At 33.8% G+C, this 19,501-nt stretch overlaps 1 protein-coding gene across 3 annotated transcripts in view; it reads left to right on the top strand.

Annotated features, from left to right (window-relative positions):
- LRBA (LPS responsive beige-like anchor protein) overlaps positions 1-19,501 on the top strand; it is a 731,121-nt gene that overhangs the window by 561,599 nt on the left and 150,021 nt on the right. For all 3 annotated transcript variants that reach the window (XM_032332488.1, XM_032332486.1, XM_032332485.1), the window contains 2 exons: positions 2,738-2,878; positions 3,915-4,034. In XM_032332488.1, the coding sequence (XP_032188379.1) occupies positions 2,738-2,878; positions 3,915-4,034 (261 nt within the window). The remainder of the gene's footprint in view (positions 1-2,737; positions 2,879-3,914; positions 4,035-19,501) is intronic.

Here is a 19,501-nt window from a genome sequence, read left to right as displayed (position 1 = left end):
CAATAAATCAGTGCTTTCACGTAATGTATAATTCAATGTGTGTATTCCCACTGTAACTTCTCTGAGTAAGCTGATAGTGTATCATTGTCATTGCACAGCTCCACTGGTTTTTTTTTTTTTTTAACCTTCTTTTATTTGGGGACTTCTTTTTTATATGCTTACAAATAAATGTGGCACGTCTTGATAGCTGTCCTGTAGCAAGCTTCAGAAACCAACTGTAACAATAACAGCTAGAATCAATACTGTGGGTTCTACCTATATGGATCTCTGCACGATGCCATTTTTTTCTCGGATGCTAGTGAAATCAATCCTAATTGGTTTTAGCATTATATTCAAGAAACGTGATTTTGTAACTATTGATTTTGGAGGTATACTCATTTTGAGAGTAATAAAAATAGGAGCAGATAAAGTGAATACTTAATATGCTGCAGAACTATACAAAAGGAGCATTGATTCTATTTTTAATTCACATAATTTGTCTTCCAATGATTTTATTCCTTCACTCTTTCCTTTTGTATGGCTCAGTGTTTAGGGACAACAGCTAAAATACATTTAAACCCATTCCAAATTGATTCTGTAACAAAGATTTCTTGCAGTCACTTCCATTCTTAACTGGCATAAATTTAGTAAACCAGATTTAATTCTTCTGTACAGAAACTAATGCTTTAAAAGATGGCGTTTTAAATTAGTATACTGAGATATTGGTCTAAAATAGTAATCGATAAAAGATTTTTAAGAATTTGCTTGTAAAGTTAAAAAAAAGACAATATAAAATGTTGATTCAAACCAAGCTATAGAAAGGGGACAGTCCTAAAGATAGTTTTCAAAAAAGTTAACAATTAATTTAAGAAAGATAGTGAAAATGATGAATTTAAGATGTTGCTTTAAATCACATATTAACATGAAAAGCATTTTATTTTTTTTTTATTTTTTTTTATTTTTTTTAAAGATTTTATTTATTCATTAGACACAGAGAGATCACAAGTAGGCAGAGAGGTAGGCAGAGAGAGAGAGAGAGGAGGAAGCAGGCTCCCCGCGGAGCAGAGAACCCGATGCGGGACTCGATCCCAGGACCCTGAGATCATGACCTGAGCTGAAGGCAGCGGCTTAACCCACTGAGCCACCCAGGCGCCCCATGAAAAGCATTTTAAAAACTAGTTTAACTTTGCTTCATTTTTAACAGAATATTTCAGAAAAATCTATTCTAAAACCCATATTTGTTATTTATTTCAGGTTAGCATACCCCCTATAAATAAGATATTTAAGATATTTTCTTTCTCTTTTAAATGAAGTGACTAACTCCTAAGTGCTCATTTAAGAAAGTCAGCTTTTTTTTTCAGTGAAATGGTAATTATATTTCAAATAAGGAATAGAGATTTTCTAGAGATCAGAATGTTTTATGAGAATGAGCTAATACTTAAAGCAGGTGGTTTTTAAAATTCTTGGAGACCTCAGATTCCTTTGAGAATTTTAATACTCTATATGTCTTCCTTAAGAAAATGTAACATTTGCATAATCACAAAAAATTTTGCATGCTTTTTAATGAAATTCATGTATCCCCTAAATAACAACAGGTGCAGCAATAATAGTAATACCAGCTAACATTTATTTAGCTCTTATGTTATGCCAAGTAATATTCTAAGGTTTTTTTTTTTTTTTTAAAGATTTTATTTATTTATTTATTTGACAGAGAGAGATCACAATTAGGCAGAGAGAGAGAGAGAGGAGGAAGCAGGCTCCCCACTAAGGAGAGAGCCCCATGCGGGGCTCGATCCCAGAATCCTGGGATCATGACCTGAGCCGAAGGCAGAGGCTTTAACCCTCTGAGCCACCCAGGCGCCCCAATATTCTAAGGGTTTTACAAGCTCTTGTTTTATTCAAACTTGACCCCAATTCTGAATGATAATCTTAAAAGTAATAGCATTCATTGAATGTTGTCAGGCATGGTTGGTAGGACTTTACATGTAATTACTCATTTTATTTTCCAAAACAACCTTCAGACTGCATATTATTACTATTCCAGTGAGCCCACATTCCACAACACTTCGCTGTACTGCTCTTCAGCCCTCTGCTCTAATGTATCGTTTTCTGGTATAAGCTTGTAATCTGCCTTCTATTATTATAAACCCCCCTCCCCAACATACACACACATAAACTTGATTGATTGGTTTCAGGCAGGGAAGTTTTTATCCTCTAAATTCTGCTTTTATCCATGCTTGTAGAAATTTCTAGATTTACACTTAACCCCTTTTCACTCCTTCTGTTCCTTGCACTCTGCATTCCCTTCCAGTTTTGTTTCATCCTCTTTTCAGAAGCTATTGTAAATTAATCCTCTAACATCAAGATTCTGTTTCTGGTTCTTGCTTCTGATGACCTAAACCGGATTTTATAAGTGCTTTCCAAAGTATTATGTAACTAATATTCACTTCATGTAATTGTCTTTATGAAAATACTTGTTATGGTCTGATTAAAAACCTGTATTCAACAGAAACTAGACTCACTGAGAAATGACAGGTTTTTCCCTTCATTTACATGTGCATGTTTAATCTGCATTGGAAAAAAAAATTTCCATCCACTTTCTGAAAGTAAAGCACCATGTTTTTAGCTTCAGTGGAGTGTATGTGTATATTTAAATTGACTTTCACGCTTGCTGATAGGATGACATTTGAAGAAAGAAATAAAAGTTGATTACATTTATGTGTTCTTGTTTTGTTTTGTTTTTCTTCCACACTGGCAGCCAATAGGAGCTTTGAATCCAAAAAGAGCAGCATTCTTTGCAGAGCGTTATGAATCATGGGAAGATGATCAAGTTCCAAAGTTCCACTATGGTACTCATTACTCAACTGCAAGTTTTGTTCTTGCATGGCTGCTAAGAATAGTAAGTTCAACTTGAGTAATAAACCATGAATGACTAAATTCAATGTTGTGGAGAATATGCAGTGATTGAAAGTTGTCAGCATCTTTTTTAAGCGCTAAATTTTTTTTCAGTGGTTAGATCTCTAATTATAAATATCTCTTTACCCCATTTGGTATGTATTTGATAACATGTTACTATAGAATAGACTTAAAAATGTTTCACCTGGAATTAGTATGAGTATTTTTCTTAAATGTGCCTCTTCAAAGGGTTGATATCTCATCAGATCTTAAATTGTAACATAGGTTATTTTGAAATATAGTGTATTAAAATAAGAACTAAATAAGATTTTGTTAAGATAGCATATATTCATATATTTTAGAAACTTCAGTTGCTGCAAATGGAATAAAGTATGTCTGTAGATTACACCAAGGCTACTGTGTATTGATAATATATTGGTTAAACAAGAAATGTTTCTGTAAAATTGAAAGGTGATTCATCTACTAGGAAGTAATTTCTTTGGGAAAGCATTAGCAGCACATCATTAATTAAAGCTTGTTAGTAGAGTACAGGCAGACATAAATCCTAGAAGTAATTTATAGTGCTTAGCTAATTTCAAGCAATTATCTACTAATATGTGTTTAAGTGTTCTTTAACTAAGAGGAGGCTTTTAAATCTTCCAAACATTTTTCTTTTGTTAATCATAAATTAAATATTTAGCCATAATAATAGGAATATTACATATTAGACTATTTCCCTATATTATGAAGAAAATACAATGTAATTTATGTTTGAATTTTATAAATAAGTTGTTCCTGAAAAGGGAGAGAGTCTGAAAAATGTTACAAATGCCAAATTTTGGAAACATTTCTTCTGAAACAATAATGATTTAAAATCATTAATATAATAATTTAGATATAATTTCCATTCTGTACCTAGTTTGTATTTAGTTGGCTAAAGTCTATTATTCATTAAGGTATCTAAATATAATGATTTATTTAAAAAACCATATTTTTATACATGAGGAAACATATGGATTTTTTAATTGCTTATTTTTTAGGAACCTTTCACAACTTATTTCCTCAATTTGCAAGGGGGTAAATTTGATCATGCAGATCGAACTTTTTCATCAATTTCCAGAGCTTGGCGAAACTGTCAGCGTGATACATCTGATATTAAGGTACAGAAATGTTTCATTTTAAAGTTACCAATACCATTGTGTTCTTTGTTGAATGAATGTTGACAGTTTCTCTCTTGCAGCGTAGCACTGTTTACTAAAGAGAAGCTTCAAAGGCTGAGGCTTTAATTAAATGGCCAAGAACCACTGTGCAGAATCTGTCTGTCTGTCTCTGCTTCTCTGTTCTTTGTCTGTTTCTACCTGTCATATGTCTCCTTGTCTCTTTCTCTTTAGTTATAGAATGGTTGTTTTTTTTCCTCCTTGGAATATTTTTAAAGGAAAAATAGTGTAGTATGAACATAAGGGTAGCATGCTCAATGTCATTGCAAACTCAATAAATAAAATTAATACAGTCAGAAAAATGCTGTGAGAAGACTCTCAGCCTTTAAATTTATTTAATTTTATTTTGCTTCATTTTATTTTAAAGATCCCATGTCTCTTTGCATAAGGTACTCATCTTTAACTTGCTATGAATTCTAAATTCATACCTGACTCTGCTTGGTTGCACTGTTATTGAGGGAAAAGAAGAGTTCTATCTATACATATGTTCACTACTGTAAAAAAATAAAAAACAATAGCTAACCTAATCCCTACTAGATCTTTGCTTCCACCCTCAGAAGTATTTTATTTTACGACATACTGTCTCTTTCTGCTAGGTACTGTGTTAGATGCTCTTGAATATAATGAGATACGCCTATGGATGTGAAATTCCTTATCGTCTCATAAAGAAATATGACTTCTATAAATATTTATACTATATGGAAGAAAATGATAGGCACCATATAAGAAATATTGGGGTTTAAAAGAAGAAAAGTTACATTACCAATGCTTATGTTGCTATAGAGTACCTTTAAAAACTTTAATATAATAATTATATCTTTTAGGTGTGATGCTTTGCAGACTATAAAATGTATTCACATGATATATCTTACAATAGAGCATAACATTGCTTATATCAAAGGTATTTTATTGAAGAAGATTACATCATATGCAGAATAACTTTTTATGTTGGGACATCTATAGGGTTTTTTTTCATATTGCAAATAATGTATTCTGAGATATGTTGAAATTATATATCATATTCTTTAAGAGTCATCAGTAGAGGGCTTCTGGCTGGGTCAATTGGTAGAACATGTGACTCTTGATCTGAGGGCTCTGAGTTCAATCCCCACTTTGTGCCTAGAGCTTACTTTAAAAATGGGTAATTAGTGGGCGCCTGGGTGGCTCAGTGGGTTAAGCCGCTGCCTTCGGCTCAGGTCATGATCTCAGGGTCCTGGGATCGAGTCCTGAATCGGGCTCTCTGCTCAGCAGGGAGTCTGCTTTCCTCCTCTCTCTCTCTCTGCCTTCCTCTCTGCCTACTTGTGATCTCTCTCTGTCAAATAAATAAATAAAATCTTTTAAAAAAATGGGTAATTAGATAACAGTAAATCATAGTAGCTAATAGATTTAATAATTATTTTTGAATTCTTCTAATCTTAAAACTATTGAATTACTTAACTCTTTTGAGACGTAATAAGGGATATAGATACATGAAAACAGTGATAAGCCTGACTTTTTTGTTGTCAAATTGAAAATGTGATTTTTAAAACATTTGTTAATTCTTTCCTTTGTTAAGCACCTCAAGACCAAGTTATAGCTGTGTACTTAAGTTTGGTACTTGAAATTGAAAACAATAAACAACAACAAAAAAAACCCAAAAAACAATAAGAACAAAAATAAAATTATGAATTTGAAGATTTTTTTCTGTTCCATAATAAGCAGATAGTGTATAACTTCAACTTTCTACCTCCGAGTACTAGACATTTCTTCTTAATGCTTTGTTAGATAAGAAGTGTAGATGATAGATCCTTGTAGTTCTGTTGTCTCTTTTCCCCTGAATCTTAGCCTTTTTTCTCTCAAGATTCTTCAGTTAGCACAAATCTGGTTCAATTTTCCCAAACACTTACCTTAAAATACCCTACTTGGTAAAAAATTAAAAATGCACACAAAACAGCTGTAACATTAAAAAGTAAAAAATAAAACCCAGAAGAACTTCTTTACCTTTCTTCCTAATTTTCTTATTCCTTCACGAGTAATAAAGACTTAAATTCATCTAACATTCTTTTGAATGCCCCAGCAGACTTTAATAAAAAAGCTCCAGCTACTAGACAAATATAGAACTTCAATTCTTGCTATTGTGCTACTTAATTTCTGGCTTTCTGGCAGTGTTATATAAAGCATCTATATGAAGAAGTAGAATACAGGATTAAGGAAAAAGTTAAAAATTTAAATTCTAAGTATCAAGTTGATTTGGTCTGAATAAAAATATAGTTTCATTTATGAATTTTATTTAATTATGTTCAGAGGCACAGAAATTTTCTTTAGGACTATTTGCTAAAACCTACTTGCTCTTATAACCAATAGGTATATTCTCCTTTTTTTTTAACCACAAAATGTCTATAGGGTAGGTAGAACATTGACAAATTACATTTTTTATATTGATAGCTAACTAATTTAGTCCTTACAACTTGTCAAGTACTTTGGAAAGTATGTAATACATGGTTCCAGATGCTATTTAAAGAGCCTTATTACACATGGCTAGATGGTCCTTGTAAAACTGAGGAGGTATTTAATCTTGCTTCTTTTCTTGTATCTTGCCTTTTTAAAATTGTTACATTTTAACACCTTAGAAAGCACATTAAAGTTATTATAGTAATATAATGTATAAGAATAAATGTATAAGAAAGCACATTTTAAGTCATTATAGTACTATTTCATTGAGATATACAACATTGCATTTCAGATGGCGTCATATTAATTATAGTCTGATCTCTTTTTGTATTGTCTTGTTGAGTTTCTGGAAATAATAAGAAAGATGTTAAACAGTACACTGAGGATAGTGAAATATGGGTGGTGAGAATACTTTATTGAGTGTATTCTAAAATATATAATAAATAAATAAATAAAGCAAGGTTGCTTGATGAATATGATATGCATTTTCTAAAATATTTTCCGAACATTTTACAAAAATGAAGTGTTGTGGGGTGCCTGGCTGGCTCAGTCAGTAGAGCATGCAACTCTCCATCTCAGGGTTGTAAGTTTGAGCCCCACTTTGGGTGTATAGATCACTTAAAGATAAAATTTTTAGGGGTGCCTGGGTGGCTCAGTTGGCTAAGTGTCTGCCTTCGGCTCAGGTCATGGTCCCAAGGTCCTCTAATCAAGCCCCCCATCTGGCTCCTTGCTCAGCAGAGAGTCTGCTTCTCTCTCTCCCTCTGCCACTCCCCCTGCTTATGCATTCTCTGTCAAATAAATAAAATATTTCCAAAAAAGTCTTTAAAAAAATGAAGTGTTTTGAAGTAGATAGAAGATTAATTTTTCAGGGAAAATAATAACATGATAACATTTTTAGTACTTAACTCTTTTTGCACTGAAGGGGAACTTGAATATCTTAGAAACCCTAATTGTTGCTTTCTTCTAATACTCAGAGAATAACTTACTAAAAAATAATGGTTATCCCTATGAAATAGAAATAAAAATATGATTTTTTCAGGAAAGAAAAAGACTTTATTACATTTTACTAAAGCAGTCTTTAAATTTTAGCATGACTTAGCATTTTAGAGTTCTGGGGATCATTTAATTTTGTATTTTTGTGTATCACTGGTGGCTTCATTTCAGATATGACCCTCAATGATGCTTTTCATTCTGTCTGGATAAGCTGTCAGAAGTGTTGATCAGTTCTTTAAGCAGGCTTACTGCTGTTTGGGGTGCCTGGGTGGAGCAGTCAGTTGAGCATCTGACTCTTGGTTTCAGGTCAGGTCCTAATCTTATGGTTGTGAAATAGAGCCCCACTTTGGGCTCTATGCTCAGCCTGGAGTTTGCTTGAGTTCTCTTTCCCTATCCCTCTGTCCCTCACCCTGCACTCTTTCTTGTTCTTTCTCTCTTTAAAATTAATAATTTTTTTTAAAAAAGTAGGCTTAAAAAATAATGCAAGCCACAATTGCCAGACACATGTGTAATTTTAAATTTTCTTATGGTCACATTTTAAAACATGAAAAGAGCCATGTGAAATTAATTTTGTTATCCAAAATACTGTTATTTCAACATGTAACCAATATAAAGTTATTACTTAGATATATTGCATTCTTTTTTCATACTGCTTTTGAGATCTGGTATGTATTTTTTATTTTTAATAACACATCTCTATTTAGACACACCACATTTCAAGTGTTTAATAGCCACTTGTAGCTAATGGCTCCTATCAAGCCATGTATGCTTAGAACAATATTTCTGATGTTGTATTTCATTTAAATATTGATGGGTAGTAGCAATAATAGGTATTCTTGAAGATTGAAATAGGATGTTCCAAAGTTGGGTTGGTAAATGATCATTGTGATAAATAATAATTTTAAAATCCCCAGCAGATTTTGTGTTCCAAGTCTTAAAAAACTCACTTAAAGGGTACCCGGATGACTTAGTCAGTTAATCATCCAACTCTTGATTTTGGCTCAAGTCATGATCTCAGGGTTGGGAGATCAAGCCTAGGGTCAGGCCCTGCCTTGGGGATAGAGCCTGCTTAAGCTTCTCTCTCCCTTTCCTCTGCCCTGCACTGCACCTCTCACCCCCCCACCCCTCCACCCTTTTGTGTATCACTAGCACACCCTTGTGTGCTAGCCCATGTGCATTTTCTCTCTCTCTCTCTCTCTCTCTCTCTGAATAACAAACAACCTTAAGTTTAGAAACTTAAGTGCAAAATACTGAACTATTATGGCCAAATTTTGTGAAGCCAATCATGGACTCATAAAATTTGAATTAATTTGACTAGGTAATCACATCTAAATATTACATAAATATCTAAGCTTTTCTATGCAGTTCATGTCACTGATTTTTCCCCTGGTTTAAGGCAACAATCTCATTTCAGGGACCTTAGTGTCAATACATTTAATTTAATGATTAAGTACAATCAGACTTGCTCAATTTAAACTCTTTTCCTTCTCTCCCATAGAAATTATTAATATGTAGGGTTGAATAGTGGAAGGAATCATAAATATCACCTAGGTTCATTATTTCAGAATGGAGCTCAATAGTACATGGATCTAAAATGAACATTATTGGAGAACCATGCTTCACCAGAACCCCAGAATTTAGGACAATAATAGAGTACTAAAATAACCTATGCTGGGATTTTAGTTAAATTTGAGTAAGAAGTTTGAGGGAGTCCTGAGATAATATTTAATTTTAAACTTTTAATTTTAATTATATTTATACATTTTCAGGCCCTGGTTGTAATATGAGTACCAAATAAGACACAGCCATTGCCTCTAATGAACTTACTCCTTAGAAGAGATACTGACAATAAAACAGTCCCAGCAGTTCAGTATAATTAAGGCTATGTGGGCTCCTAGTTATAGTATGAAGAGAAGAGAGAGGAGAGGAAATCCAAGGCCTAACATGAGGGGCCATATAAGTTTTGGTAAGGAGGCTGAAATTTATCTAGGGACAGTAAGGAGACATTGGGTTGGGGGAGAAAAGAGACATGAGCAGATTTTGTGGTTTTAAGAGAACACTGTGGTTGGAGTTTGAAGATATATTACACTATAAGCAAGAGTGAAGCAATCAGTAAGCTGTTAAAATAATGAGAGAGTGGAGTCTTGAACTCAGCAGTGACAATGGTAGATGAGAAATGTAGGTGAATTTAATACGTGTTTAGAAGGTAAGAACTGTTGACATTTGGTAATTGATTGGTCTTGTAAGATGAAAGACAGAGAGAGAAATTAAATTCGACTTGGACATGTGTGGAGAGAACACAGAAGAGCAGGTTTAGTTAGGAAATAAGTATCTAGCTCCCTGCCTTTAGGCAAAACACTTCCTATGACAACTGAACTAAAATCCTCAAAAACACACCTAAGTCAGCATTTATTGATTATTTATCACATGCAATATATACTAGACAGCACTTGGAATCAAAGGGTAATGTAAACATAGCACTTTATTTCACATACCTTCTGATGATAAAGACAGGTATATTTAAAACTATTTTTAATACAACTTAGATAGTGATAAGTGGCATAATAAGATAATTCTGACTGGGGAGGTGAGGTTGTGAGTCACTTTATAGAGTGAGACTGGACTTGTATCTCAAAGGATGCCAGAGAGTCCTAACAAACCTCCCAGATTTATGTTTTTATTTTTCCTTTTTCCCGAAAATTTCCTTTAGATGGCTTGATTCCTTCACTCTTTCCTCGTCTTTGTTCAAATGTCACCTTATTAAGGACTTCTCTTCCTCTCCATTTGAAATTACATCCCTTACCACAACCCTTTTACTCACTTCCAGTTTCATTTTTTTCATGTTACTCACCATCTGACATAAATATATTCATTTGCTTTTTATGTCTTATCTTGATGGAACATTAGCTCCATGATAACATGAATTGGACTGTTTTGCTCAGTGGTTTTTTCTTAGAGCTTAAAGCACTACCTGGAACATAGTGGACACTAAATAAAATATTTTTTAAATTAATACTTTGTGAATTCTGAGCAAGGAAAATGACACGTGTAAAGTCAGATTGACAAAATTGGCACATTGGGAAATGTTTATTGGTCTGCTAACTGGTCTTACATGCTTTGGTGTGTAGGCAACATAAAGGAGAGACGCTGAAAGGCCATTGTGATCTCATATAAAGATTATTGGTAACATTCTAAAGATATTTGTCTTAGTTCTATAGGTCAGTTCAGCAAAATTTTTCTGCAAATAGTCAGATAATAAATATTTTTCGATTTGCAGTCCATATCACAGCTACTCAGTTCTACCACTGAGTAGCCATAGGCACTTGTATACAAGTGAGTGTGACTCTATTACAATAAAAGTTTATTTACAATAACAGCTGGCAGGTCATTTTTGTTCCATAGGCTGTTGTTTACCATCCCCTGCTATAGATCATGAGGAACCATTTAAGATTTTTAAGCGGAAGCGTGAAAGAAGAAAGAGCTTTGGCAGCAGTATGGAAGATAGATCCCGCTGGGGGAAAAGTGGAAGAGATGGGAAAAAAAGATGAGAGCTGGAGGTCAGGAGAAATGTTAGGAGGCTATTACAGTTAGTTAAAGGGAAAGATGATAAAAGCCTCAACTAGTTAAGTGGTTAAGGGGATGAATTCAGGGATGGGTTAATTCTTCAGAATTCAGCATTTGGTTGGCTATAGGGATAGAATGACATAAAGTTGTTTATTTTATTTATTTATTTATTTATTTTTCCTTTTTTCCTTTTTTTTTTAAATTTTTTATTTTTTATAAACATATATTTTTATCCCCAGGGGTACAGGTCTGTGAATCACCAGGTTTACACACTTCACAGCACTCACCAAAGCACATACCCTCCCCAATGTCCATAATCCTACCCCCTTCTCCCAAACCCCCTCCCCCCAGCAACCCTCAGTTTGTTTTGTGAGATTAAGAGTCACTTATGGTTTGTCTCCCTCCCAATCCCATCTTGTTTCATTGATTCTTCTCCTACCCACTTAAGCCCCCATGTTGCATCACCACTTCCTCATATCAGGGAGATCATATGATAGTTGTCTTTCTCTGCTTGACTTATTTCGCTAAGCATATTTTTTTTAATTCATTTGAAGTATGGCTGACATACAATATTATATTAATTTCAGGTGTGCAACATAATGCTTCAACATTTATATAATTACAGAGTGATCACCATGATAAATGTAGCTACCGTCTGTCACCAAAGTTATATTATTAACTATATTCCTTATGCCATGCATCTCTTTGACTTATTTTATAACTAGAAGTTTGTTCCTTTTTTTTTTTTTTAAAGATTTTATTTTTAAGTAATTTCTACACCCAACATGGGGCTTAAACCCACAATCCGGAGATCAAGAGTAACATGCTCCACCGACTGAGCTGTCCATGTGCCCCGGAAGTTTGTTCCTTTTAATTACTTTCAACTACTTTCCTCAGCGCCCTACTTCCCTCCTCTCTGGCAACCACCAGATTGTTCTCTGACTCTGTATGACTCTGTTTCCATATTTGTTTGTTTGTTTTTTCATTTTTGGTTTTAGACTTAACATTTAAGTGAAATCATAGGGTATTTCTCTTTCTCCATCTGACTTATTTCACTTAGCAGAGTACCATCCATATCCATCTATGGATCTATACCTTTTCCCTAGGTATCTGCACTTTCTCTCATTTTGTTTTATTTTTTTTACATAGTGCTGTGAAGACAGTTTTGATCTTGATGAAGTCCCAAAAGTTCGTACTCGCTTTTGTTTCCTTTGCCTTTGGAAACATGACTTGAAAGAAGTTGCTGTGGCCGATGTTGGAGAGGTTACTGCCTATGTTCTCTAGGATTTTGATAGATTCCTGCCTCATGTTGAGGTCTTTTACCCATTTTGAGTTTATCTTTGTGTACAGTGTAAGACAATGGTTGAGTTTCATTCTTCTATACATAGTTGTTCAATTTTCCTAGCACCATTTATTGAAGAGACTGTCCTTTCCACTGTATATTTTTTTCCTGTTTTGTCAAGGATGATTTGACCATATAGTTGTGGGTCCATATCTGGGCTCTCTACTCTGTTCCACTGGTCTAAGTGTTGTTTTTGTGCCAGTACCATTCTGTCTTGGTGATCACAGCTTTGTAGTGAAGCTTGAAATCTGGCCACGTGATGCCCCCAGTTTTGCTTTTCTTTTTCAACATTTCCTTAGCAATTCAGGGTCTCTTCTGGTTCCATACAAATTTTAGGATTGTTTGTTCCAGCCCTTTGAAAAATGCTGGTGGAATTTTGATCCGGATGGCATTGAAAGTATAGATTGCTGTAGGCAATATAGACATTTTAACAATGTTTATTCTTCCAATCCATGAGCATGGAATGCTTTTCCATCTTTTTGTGTCTTCTTCAATTTCTTTCATGAGTATTCCATAGTTCCTCGAGTACAGATCCTTTATATCTTTGGTTAGGTTTATTCCCAGGTATCTTATGGTTCTTGATGCTATAGTAAATGGAATCAATTCTCTAATTTCCCTTCCTATATTTTCATTGTTAGTGTATAAGTAAGCAACTGATTTCTCTACATTAATTTTGTATCCTGCCACATTACTGAATTGCTATATGAGTTCTAGTAGTTTGGGGGTGGAGTCTTTTGGGTTTTCCATACAAAGTATCATGTCATCTGTGAAGATAATGAGTTTGACTTCTTTGCCAATTTGAATACCTTCTATTTCTTTTTGTTGTCTGATTGCTGTTGCTGTTGCTAGGACTTCTGGTACTTTGTTGAACAGCAGTAGCAAGAGTGGTCATCTTTGTCATGTTCCTGATCTCAAAGGGAAGGCTATCAGCTTTTCCCCATTGAAGATGATATTCATTGTGGATTTTTCATAGTTAGATTTATGAAGTTGAAGAATGTTCCCCCTATCCCTGTACTTAAAGTCTTAAAAAAAAAAAAAAAGAATTAACTCTTAAATGTTTTAATTATAGGGACATCCGGGTGGCTCAGTCAGTTAACCGTCTGCCTTTGGCTCAGGTCATGATCTAAGGGTCCTGGGATTGAGCTCCACATCAAGCTCCCTGCTCATTGGGGTGCCTGCTTCTTCCCTCTACCTTGTGCTCCCCCTGCTTATGCTCTCTCTCTCTGACAAATAAATAAATAAAATATTTTTTAAAAAGTTTTAAGTATATACATGTTTGTTAAATAATGGATATGATCAAAATGGAGATAATAATAGAATAACTTTATTTTTGTCTTGTGAGATTTTTAAGAACATGAGTCCTGGGGCACCTGGGTGGCTCAGTGGGTTAAAGCCTCTGCCTTCGGCTTGGGTCATAATCCTGGGGTCCTGGGATTGAGCCTTGCATTGGGCTCTCTGCTCAGCAAGGAGCCTGCTTTCTCCTCTCCCTGTCTGCCTCTCTGCCTACTTGTGATCTCTGTCTGTCAAATAAATAAATAAAATCTTAAAAAAAAAAAAAAGAACATGAGTCCTTAGACTTGCCCTCTACTGCCTCAGAAATCCCAGGATTCTGTAATCTGAAGGTAAATTAGGTTCCTTTTTTCCTCTATAAGCATGCCGTCTACCATAATATATTCCATTGATGCTGATGGCATCAGTGTTAGAGCCATTTATAAGGAAGTATTTAGCTATAGCTAATAGAGCATAATTGCTAGAAATGTATTTCTTGGTACATTTGTTTTTTTTTAAAGCTTAAACTTCGATTATTCAGTAGTTTTATTTTGTTAAAATAGTCTCATTATTCTTCTGTTTTCAGACATACTTTTAAATTAGAATTTTTTAAATGCTGAAAGAAACTTAAATTAAAATCCCACCTTTTTCATACATCCTTTGCACATTTCTGGCATATGTCCTCCCTCCCTCCCGTTCATCTGTCTTTCTTTTGTATTTTTCCATCATTATCTCTTTCACACTCACATCCACCTGATATTGAGTTTAAGCTGACTCACCTGTCTCCTAACAGTGTAAAACATTCATACTCTAACAGAACTACATATCTATTCATTCTTGTTTCTTTTTAATTTTTTATTTATTATTTTTTTTAAATAAACATATAATGTATTTTTATCCCCAGTGGTACAGGTCTGTGAATCACCAGGTTTACACACTTCACAGCACTCACCATAGCACATACCCTCCCCAATGTCCATAACCCCACCCCCCTTCCCCAACCCCCCTCTCCCCAGCAACCCTCAGTTCGTTTTGTGAGATTAAGAGTCACTTATGGTTTGTCTCCCTCCCAGTCCCATCTTGTTTCGTTTATTCTCCTACCCCCTTTACCCCTCCTTGTTGCATCTCCACTTCCTCATATCAGGGAGATCATATGATAGTTGTCTTTCTCCGATTGACTTACTTTGCTAAGCATGATACCCTCTAGTTCCATCCACGTTGTCGCAAATGGCAAGATTTCATTTCTTTTGATGGCTGCATAGTATTCCATTGTGTATATATTCATTCTTGTTTTTATATACAACTTATGTGTACCTTTCAGATTTGTTCATTTAACCACATCTCTTTAACCCTTCTTTATGTATCAATAGATTAAATGTTGTAACTATGTACTTTTTTTTTTTTTTTTTTTAGCATTTAGGTAACCTTTTACTCTTTCGTTTACAATGAACCATTATTTTGTTCTTTGATAGATATTGCTTGAAACATTGAATATTTTTCTTATGCTACTTATGTATCAGGCAGGAAAAAAAATCTTTTAAGGCACTTAGAAAATCTGCCTGTCTTCCTGAATTATAAAAATGTACACACATCAGCTGTGATTTGTTTTTTGAACAGTGATCTTGTGATATTTTTGTTCATTTAAAAATGTGGGCTGCTCATTAGTATGTTTGTAGACATAGATATTAACTGTTCTCCCCCATACTCATAGCAATAAGTGTGTATATATATATATATGTATTTTACAACTTGTTTCAGAAAGGATTTAAGGCGGGCATTTTATTTATGGCAGTTACACCTCGCCTGTTGTTTGCATTATTACTGTCCATTATCTCTTTCCAAATTACACTTGCCTTTAAAACAGGGGCTGAAGTAGGACACAGCTCAGTGAAGATGTCCAGTCCAAATATAGAAGTGCAAAATGTGTTCATAGCAGGAGAGAACTATAAAATATTCAGGGTCTTCATCAGAAAGTGAGGAATGTTAAGCTATACCATCATTGCTAATAAACAATAAATACATATTTATTTATTTATTCGTTTATTTATTTATTTATTTATTTTAAAGATCTTTATTTATTTATTTGACCGAGATCACAAGTAGGCAGAGAGACAGGCAGAGAGAGAGGAGGAGCAGGCTCCCCGTGGAGCAGAGAGCCCAATGTGGGGCTCAATCCCAGGACTCTGGGATCATGACCTGAGCAGAAAGCAGAGGCTTTAACCCACTGAGCCACCTAGGCGCCCCTAAATACATATTTTTAAAATGTGTTGTTTATTTAGTAGGAATTTGTTAAGTCAAATATTTTTGTGGACATTTTATTTTTACAAATTAAGTTTTTTAAATGCCCTTAGAATTATGTTAAATGTTTTTATGAATGGGCATAATTCCGTGAATAACCTGTTTACTTTCACTATGAGTTAAGTTGAGTCTGTAATTTTGGATTTTTATTGAGGGTCATATTAATAACAATTATAGTAACAGTAATAATAATATCATACATGCCTATAGAATTTTATATTCTAAGCCTCACAACAAGCCTGTGTTTCAAAATGACAATGCAGGTGAATAAGGGTCAGAAAAATTCAATTAAGGGCATGTGACCAGTCAGTTGAGTAGACAGGATTCAAACCCAATTATTCTCTCTACTGTATTAGATTGGTATAGATTATCTATTATTTATTGGTTTGTAATTCATGATTTTTCTTTATTTAAATGGATTTGAATGGAAAGTTTTTATAATATCTAAAACCACATGATATTTATTGGATCTATCTAGAAGGATTATAGATTATTTTTTCCTTCTCTAATTTTAAAAATTACTATTATTTTTATTTCATTAAAGGAGAAAATGGCATTTTATCTACCAAATAAAGAGAAACTAAATTTAAGCATCAATTTGAAAACTTTCCAATATGCTGTCTATTTAAAATTATTTATAGGTACAACTCAACTCTAATCAGTTTTTAAAAAATGTTTTTCTCATTTTGGGGCTAACAAAATAAATATTTGAATTTCAAAATGTATTGGAACATGTTCATTATTTTTTCATAACTTGTTCATAACTGTTTCACTATTAATAAAGCTTATTTTTTTCTCCCTTCATAAAATATATCATCTTCCAAATGGTGAAAAGCAAAAATTTTGTTTTCACATCCTTTTTACTGTCCATGTCCTCAAAGCAATATACATTAATTTCGTTATCGTGCTATTATGCTCATATTTGAGTTGTCAGGATTTTATAATTTAGTAAGAATAGAATAAAAATTTAACCATAGCTCTATAGTAGCATCTTTTGTTTTATCTTTAGTATTGATTTTCTTATTTCTTTGGGTTAATAAATGAGTATTTTCTAGGGTTACCCAGGTATTATTGAAGTGATAGTTTTATTTGAATGGATAGAATTGGTGTTTATTAGGAGAATCATACAACCTCACTGCAGAGGCCATAGCAATGGGAACCATATCTTAGTAAAGAAAACTAAAGCATATGTGTGGTCACAACCAATCCTTGTCATTATGCCATGAAAGCCTTAGGATTTGTGATCAAAGCAATGGGCTTATCCTGAACTGTTGTATAACCTGTGGTTAAACCTTCCAGATCGTTTTTAGGAGATGATATACTACATTTTGACCATGTTACCTGCCTCTGAGATGCATCTGCCTAATTAAATGAAAGAGAGTAAAATTAGTGTCAGCAAGTCAGAAGAAAATTTGAATTATAAATATCTCTGTCTTCTGTCAGTGTTGTTTACTTATCATTTTCCACTGGTGTTATAAAGAATTTCTGAGCATATGTTTTTTATCCAGAGCTGAATGTTCTCTTCTGATGAATGTAAAACATACTTTACATTGTAAATGTACATTAGAAGTATTAGACATAATCTTTGACTATGTTACTAAATATCACCTGTCAAAAGAGATAATTTTGAACGTAATATTAATATTTGGGTGTTAAGGCATGGTTCTTTCAGGAAGATACTTTTAGGATTAAGTTGGAATTCTGCAAATACAAATACTTAAATGTCACTATATCCATAGTAAAATTTAGGCATTATATATACTTTTTTGTCAAGTGTTTGTATCTCAGTGGAGTTCAGTGTATTTGTTTTATAATAAGAGGGTATTCAACTCCCATCAACTGGTTTATTCAGATTTTCTTATAATGAATTTGTAAAATGTTTTAGGTATATGTGCTCACTTCTTCATTCAACGTAACTGTGCTTATTGGATGATTTTTTTATACTAAGTGTAAATTCTTTGTAGTCTTTCTCTTCACTCTTAATTTGTTGGGAATATTTATCTTTAAATTGATGTTCATTTTGGGGGTAGTGTCTGGGTGGCTTGGTCAGTTAAGCGTCCAGCTGTTGATTTCTGCCCTAGTCATCATCTCAGGGTCATGAGATTGAGCCTCCTGTGGGTTAGGGCTCTGTGCTCAGCGGGGAGTCTACTTGAGATTCTCCCTCTCTCTCTGCCCCTCCTCCCAACCCCCACACTCTCTTGCTCTCTCTCTCTCTCTCTCTCTCTCTCTCAAATAAATAAATAAATCCTTTGGGTTTTTTTTTTTTTAAAGATTTTATTTATTTGAGAGAGAGAGAGAACAGGCGCTGGGGTAGAGCAGAAGGAGAAACAGACTCGCCATTGATCTGGGATCCCGACTGGGGGAGGGGGCCTCCATCCCAGGACTGTGGGATCATGACCTGATCTGAAGGCAGAAGCTTAAGTGACTGAGCCACCCAGGCGCCCAATAAATCTTTTAAATAAATAAACAAACAAATAAATTTATGTTCATTTTTAAAATGTCCTGATTGGGAAAATTTTTTTTTCATGTTAAAAAAAGCTAAAATTCACAGCATGACATTCAGGGCTTTCTACACTTTGATCCTACCTATATCTCCCACTGCATGTATTTAGTCCTCTCTAAAGCAATTATATCATTCTTCATTGATCATTAGAAGCAAGTGATGCCCATATTTCAGTCTCTATATTCCCCTGTCAGGACTATTCTCTCTTTCTTCTCTGGTTATTTATTTCTTATTTTAAATGCCATTTTTCAATCAACGTATTTTTACTAAATACCAAATATGTGTTACACTCTGTGCCTAGGTTTTGGAGGTTTAGTGGTGAACAGGATAGGTAAAGTCCTCAATCTTATGGAGCCTTCAATTTAGTGGGAGATAAAAGCGAACAGACAATTACAGTACAGTTTGATGAGTGTTGTATTAGGGAAATACAGTGTATTATGGTATTTAGCCTAAAGCTATCTCTTTCGACCCCAACTTTTAGACATCATTTTCTCTTTTGAATTCCTAGACTGCTGTTTGTTCCTACTACCAGTTACATTCTAATAAATATACTGTTTCACTTTTACTGAGCAGTTTAGATACTCATGTCTCTATATCCCAGATCTTAACACAGTTTTCTGCAAAGAATAAAAACTAAATAAATACTTTTTTGTGAAAATGATGTGTTCTGTTACCTTCATAAGCCTACCTAAGGCTTAATAAAATAATCAAAGAAGAGGAATTATTCTTTTATTTTTAAATTTTTTTATGTTTTAACTTTTTTTTTTTTATTTGAGTATAATTAACATCTAGTGTTATTAGGTTCAGGGGTACAATATAATGATTCAATAACTCTGTATGTTAAAAAGTTTTATTAATAAAATAAATTATCACATTGTGTTTATATTTCTGCTCATACTGCATTCTTCCTACTGTTTTGTCTCCTTATGGTAATTATCACTAAATATATTAGTATCTTTTTATTATTGGAGTATAAATTCATAATTACCAACTCAAGTGTTCAAGAAATGT

The sequence above is a fragment of the Mustela erminea genome, chromosome 2, assembly GCF_009829155.1.
Source record: "Mustela erminea isolate mMusErm1 chromosome 2, mMusErm1.Pri, whole genome shotgun sequence".
Classification (NCBI taxonomy): Eukaryota; Metazoa; Chordata; class Mammalia; order Carnivora; family Mustelidae; genus Mustela; species Mustela erminea.
This window is presented reverse-complemented; position numbering and strand designations above follow the sequence as displayed.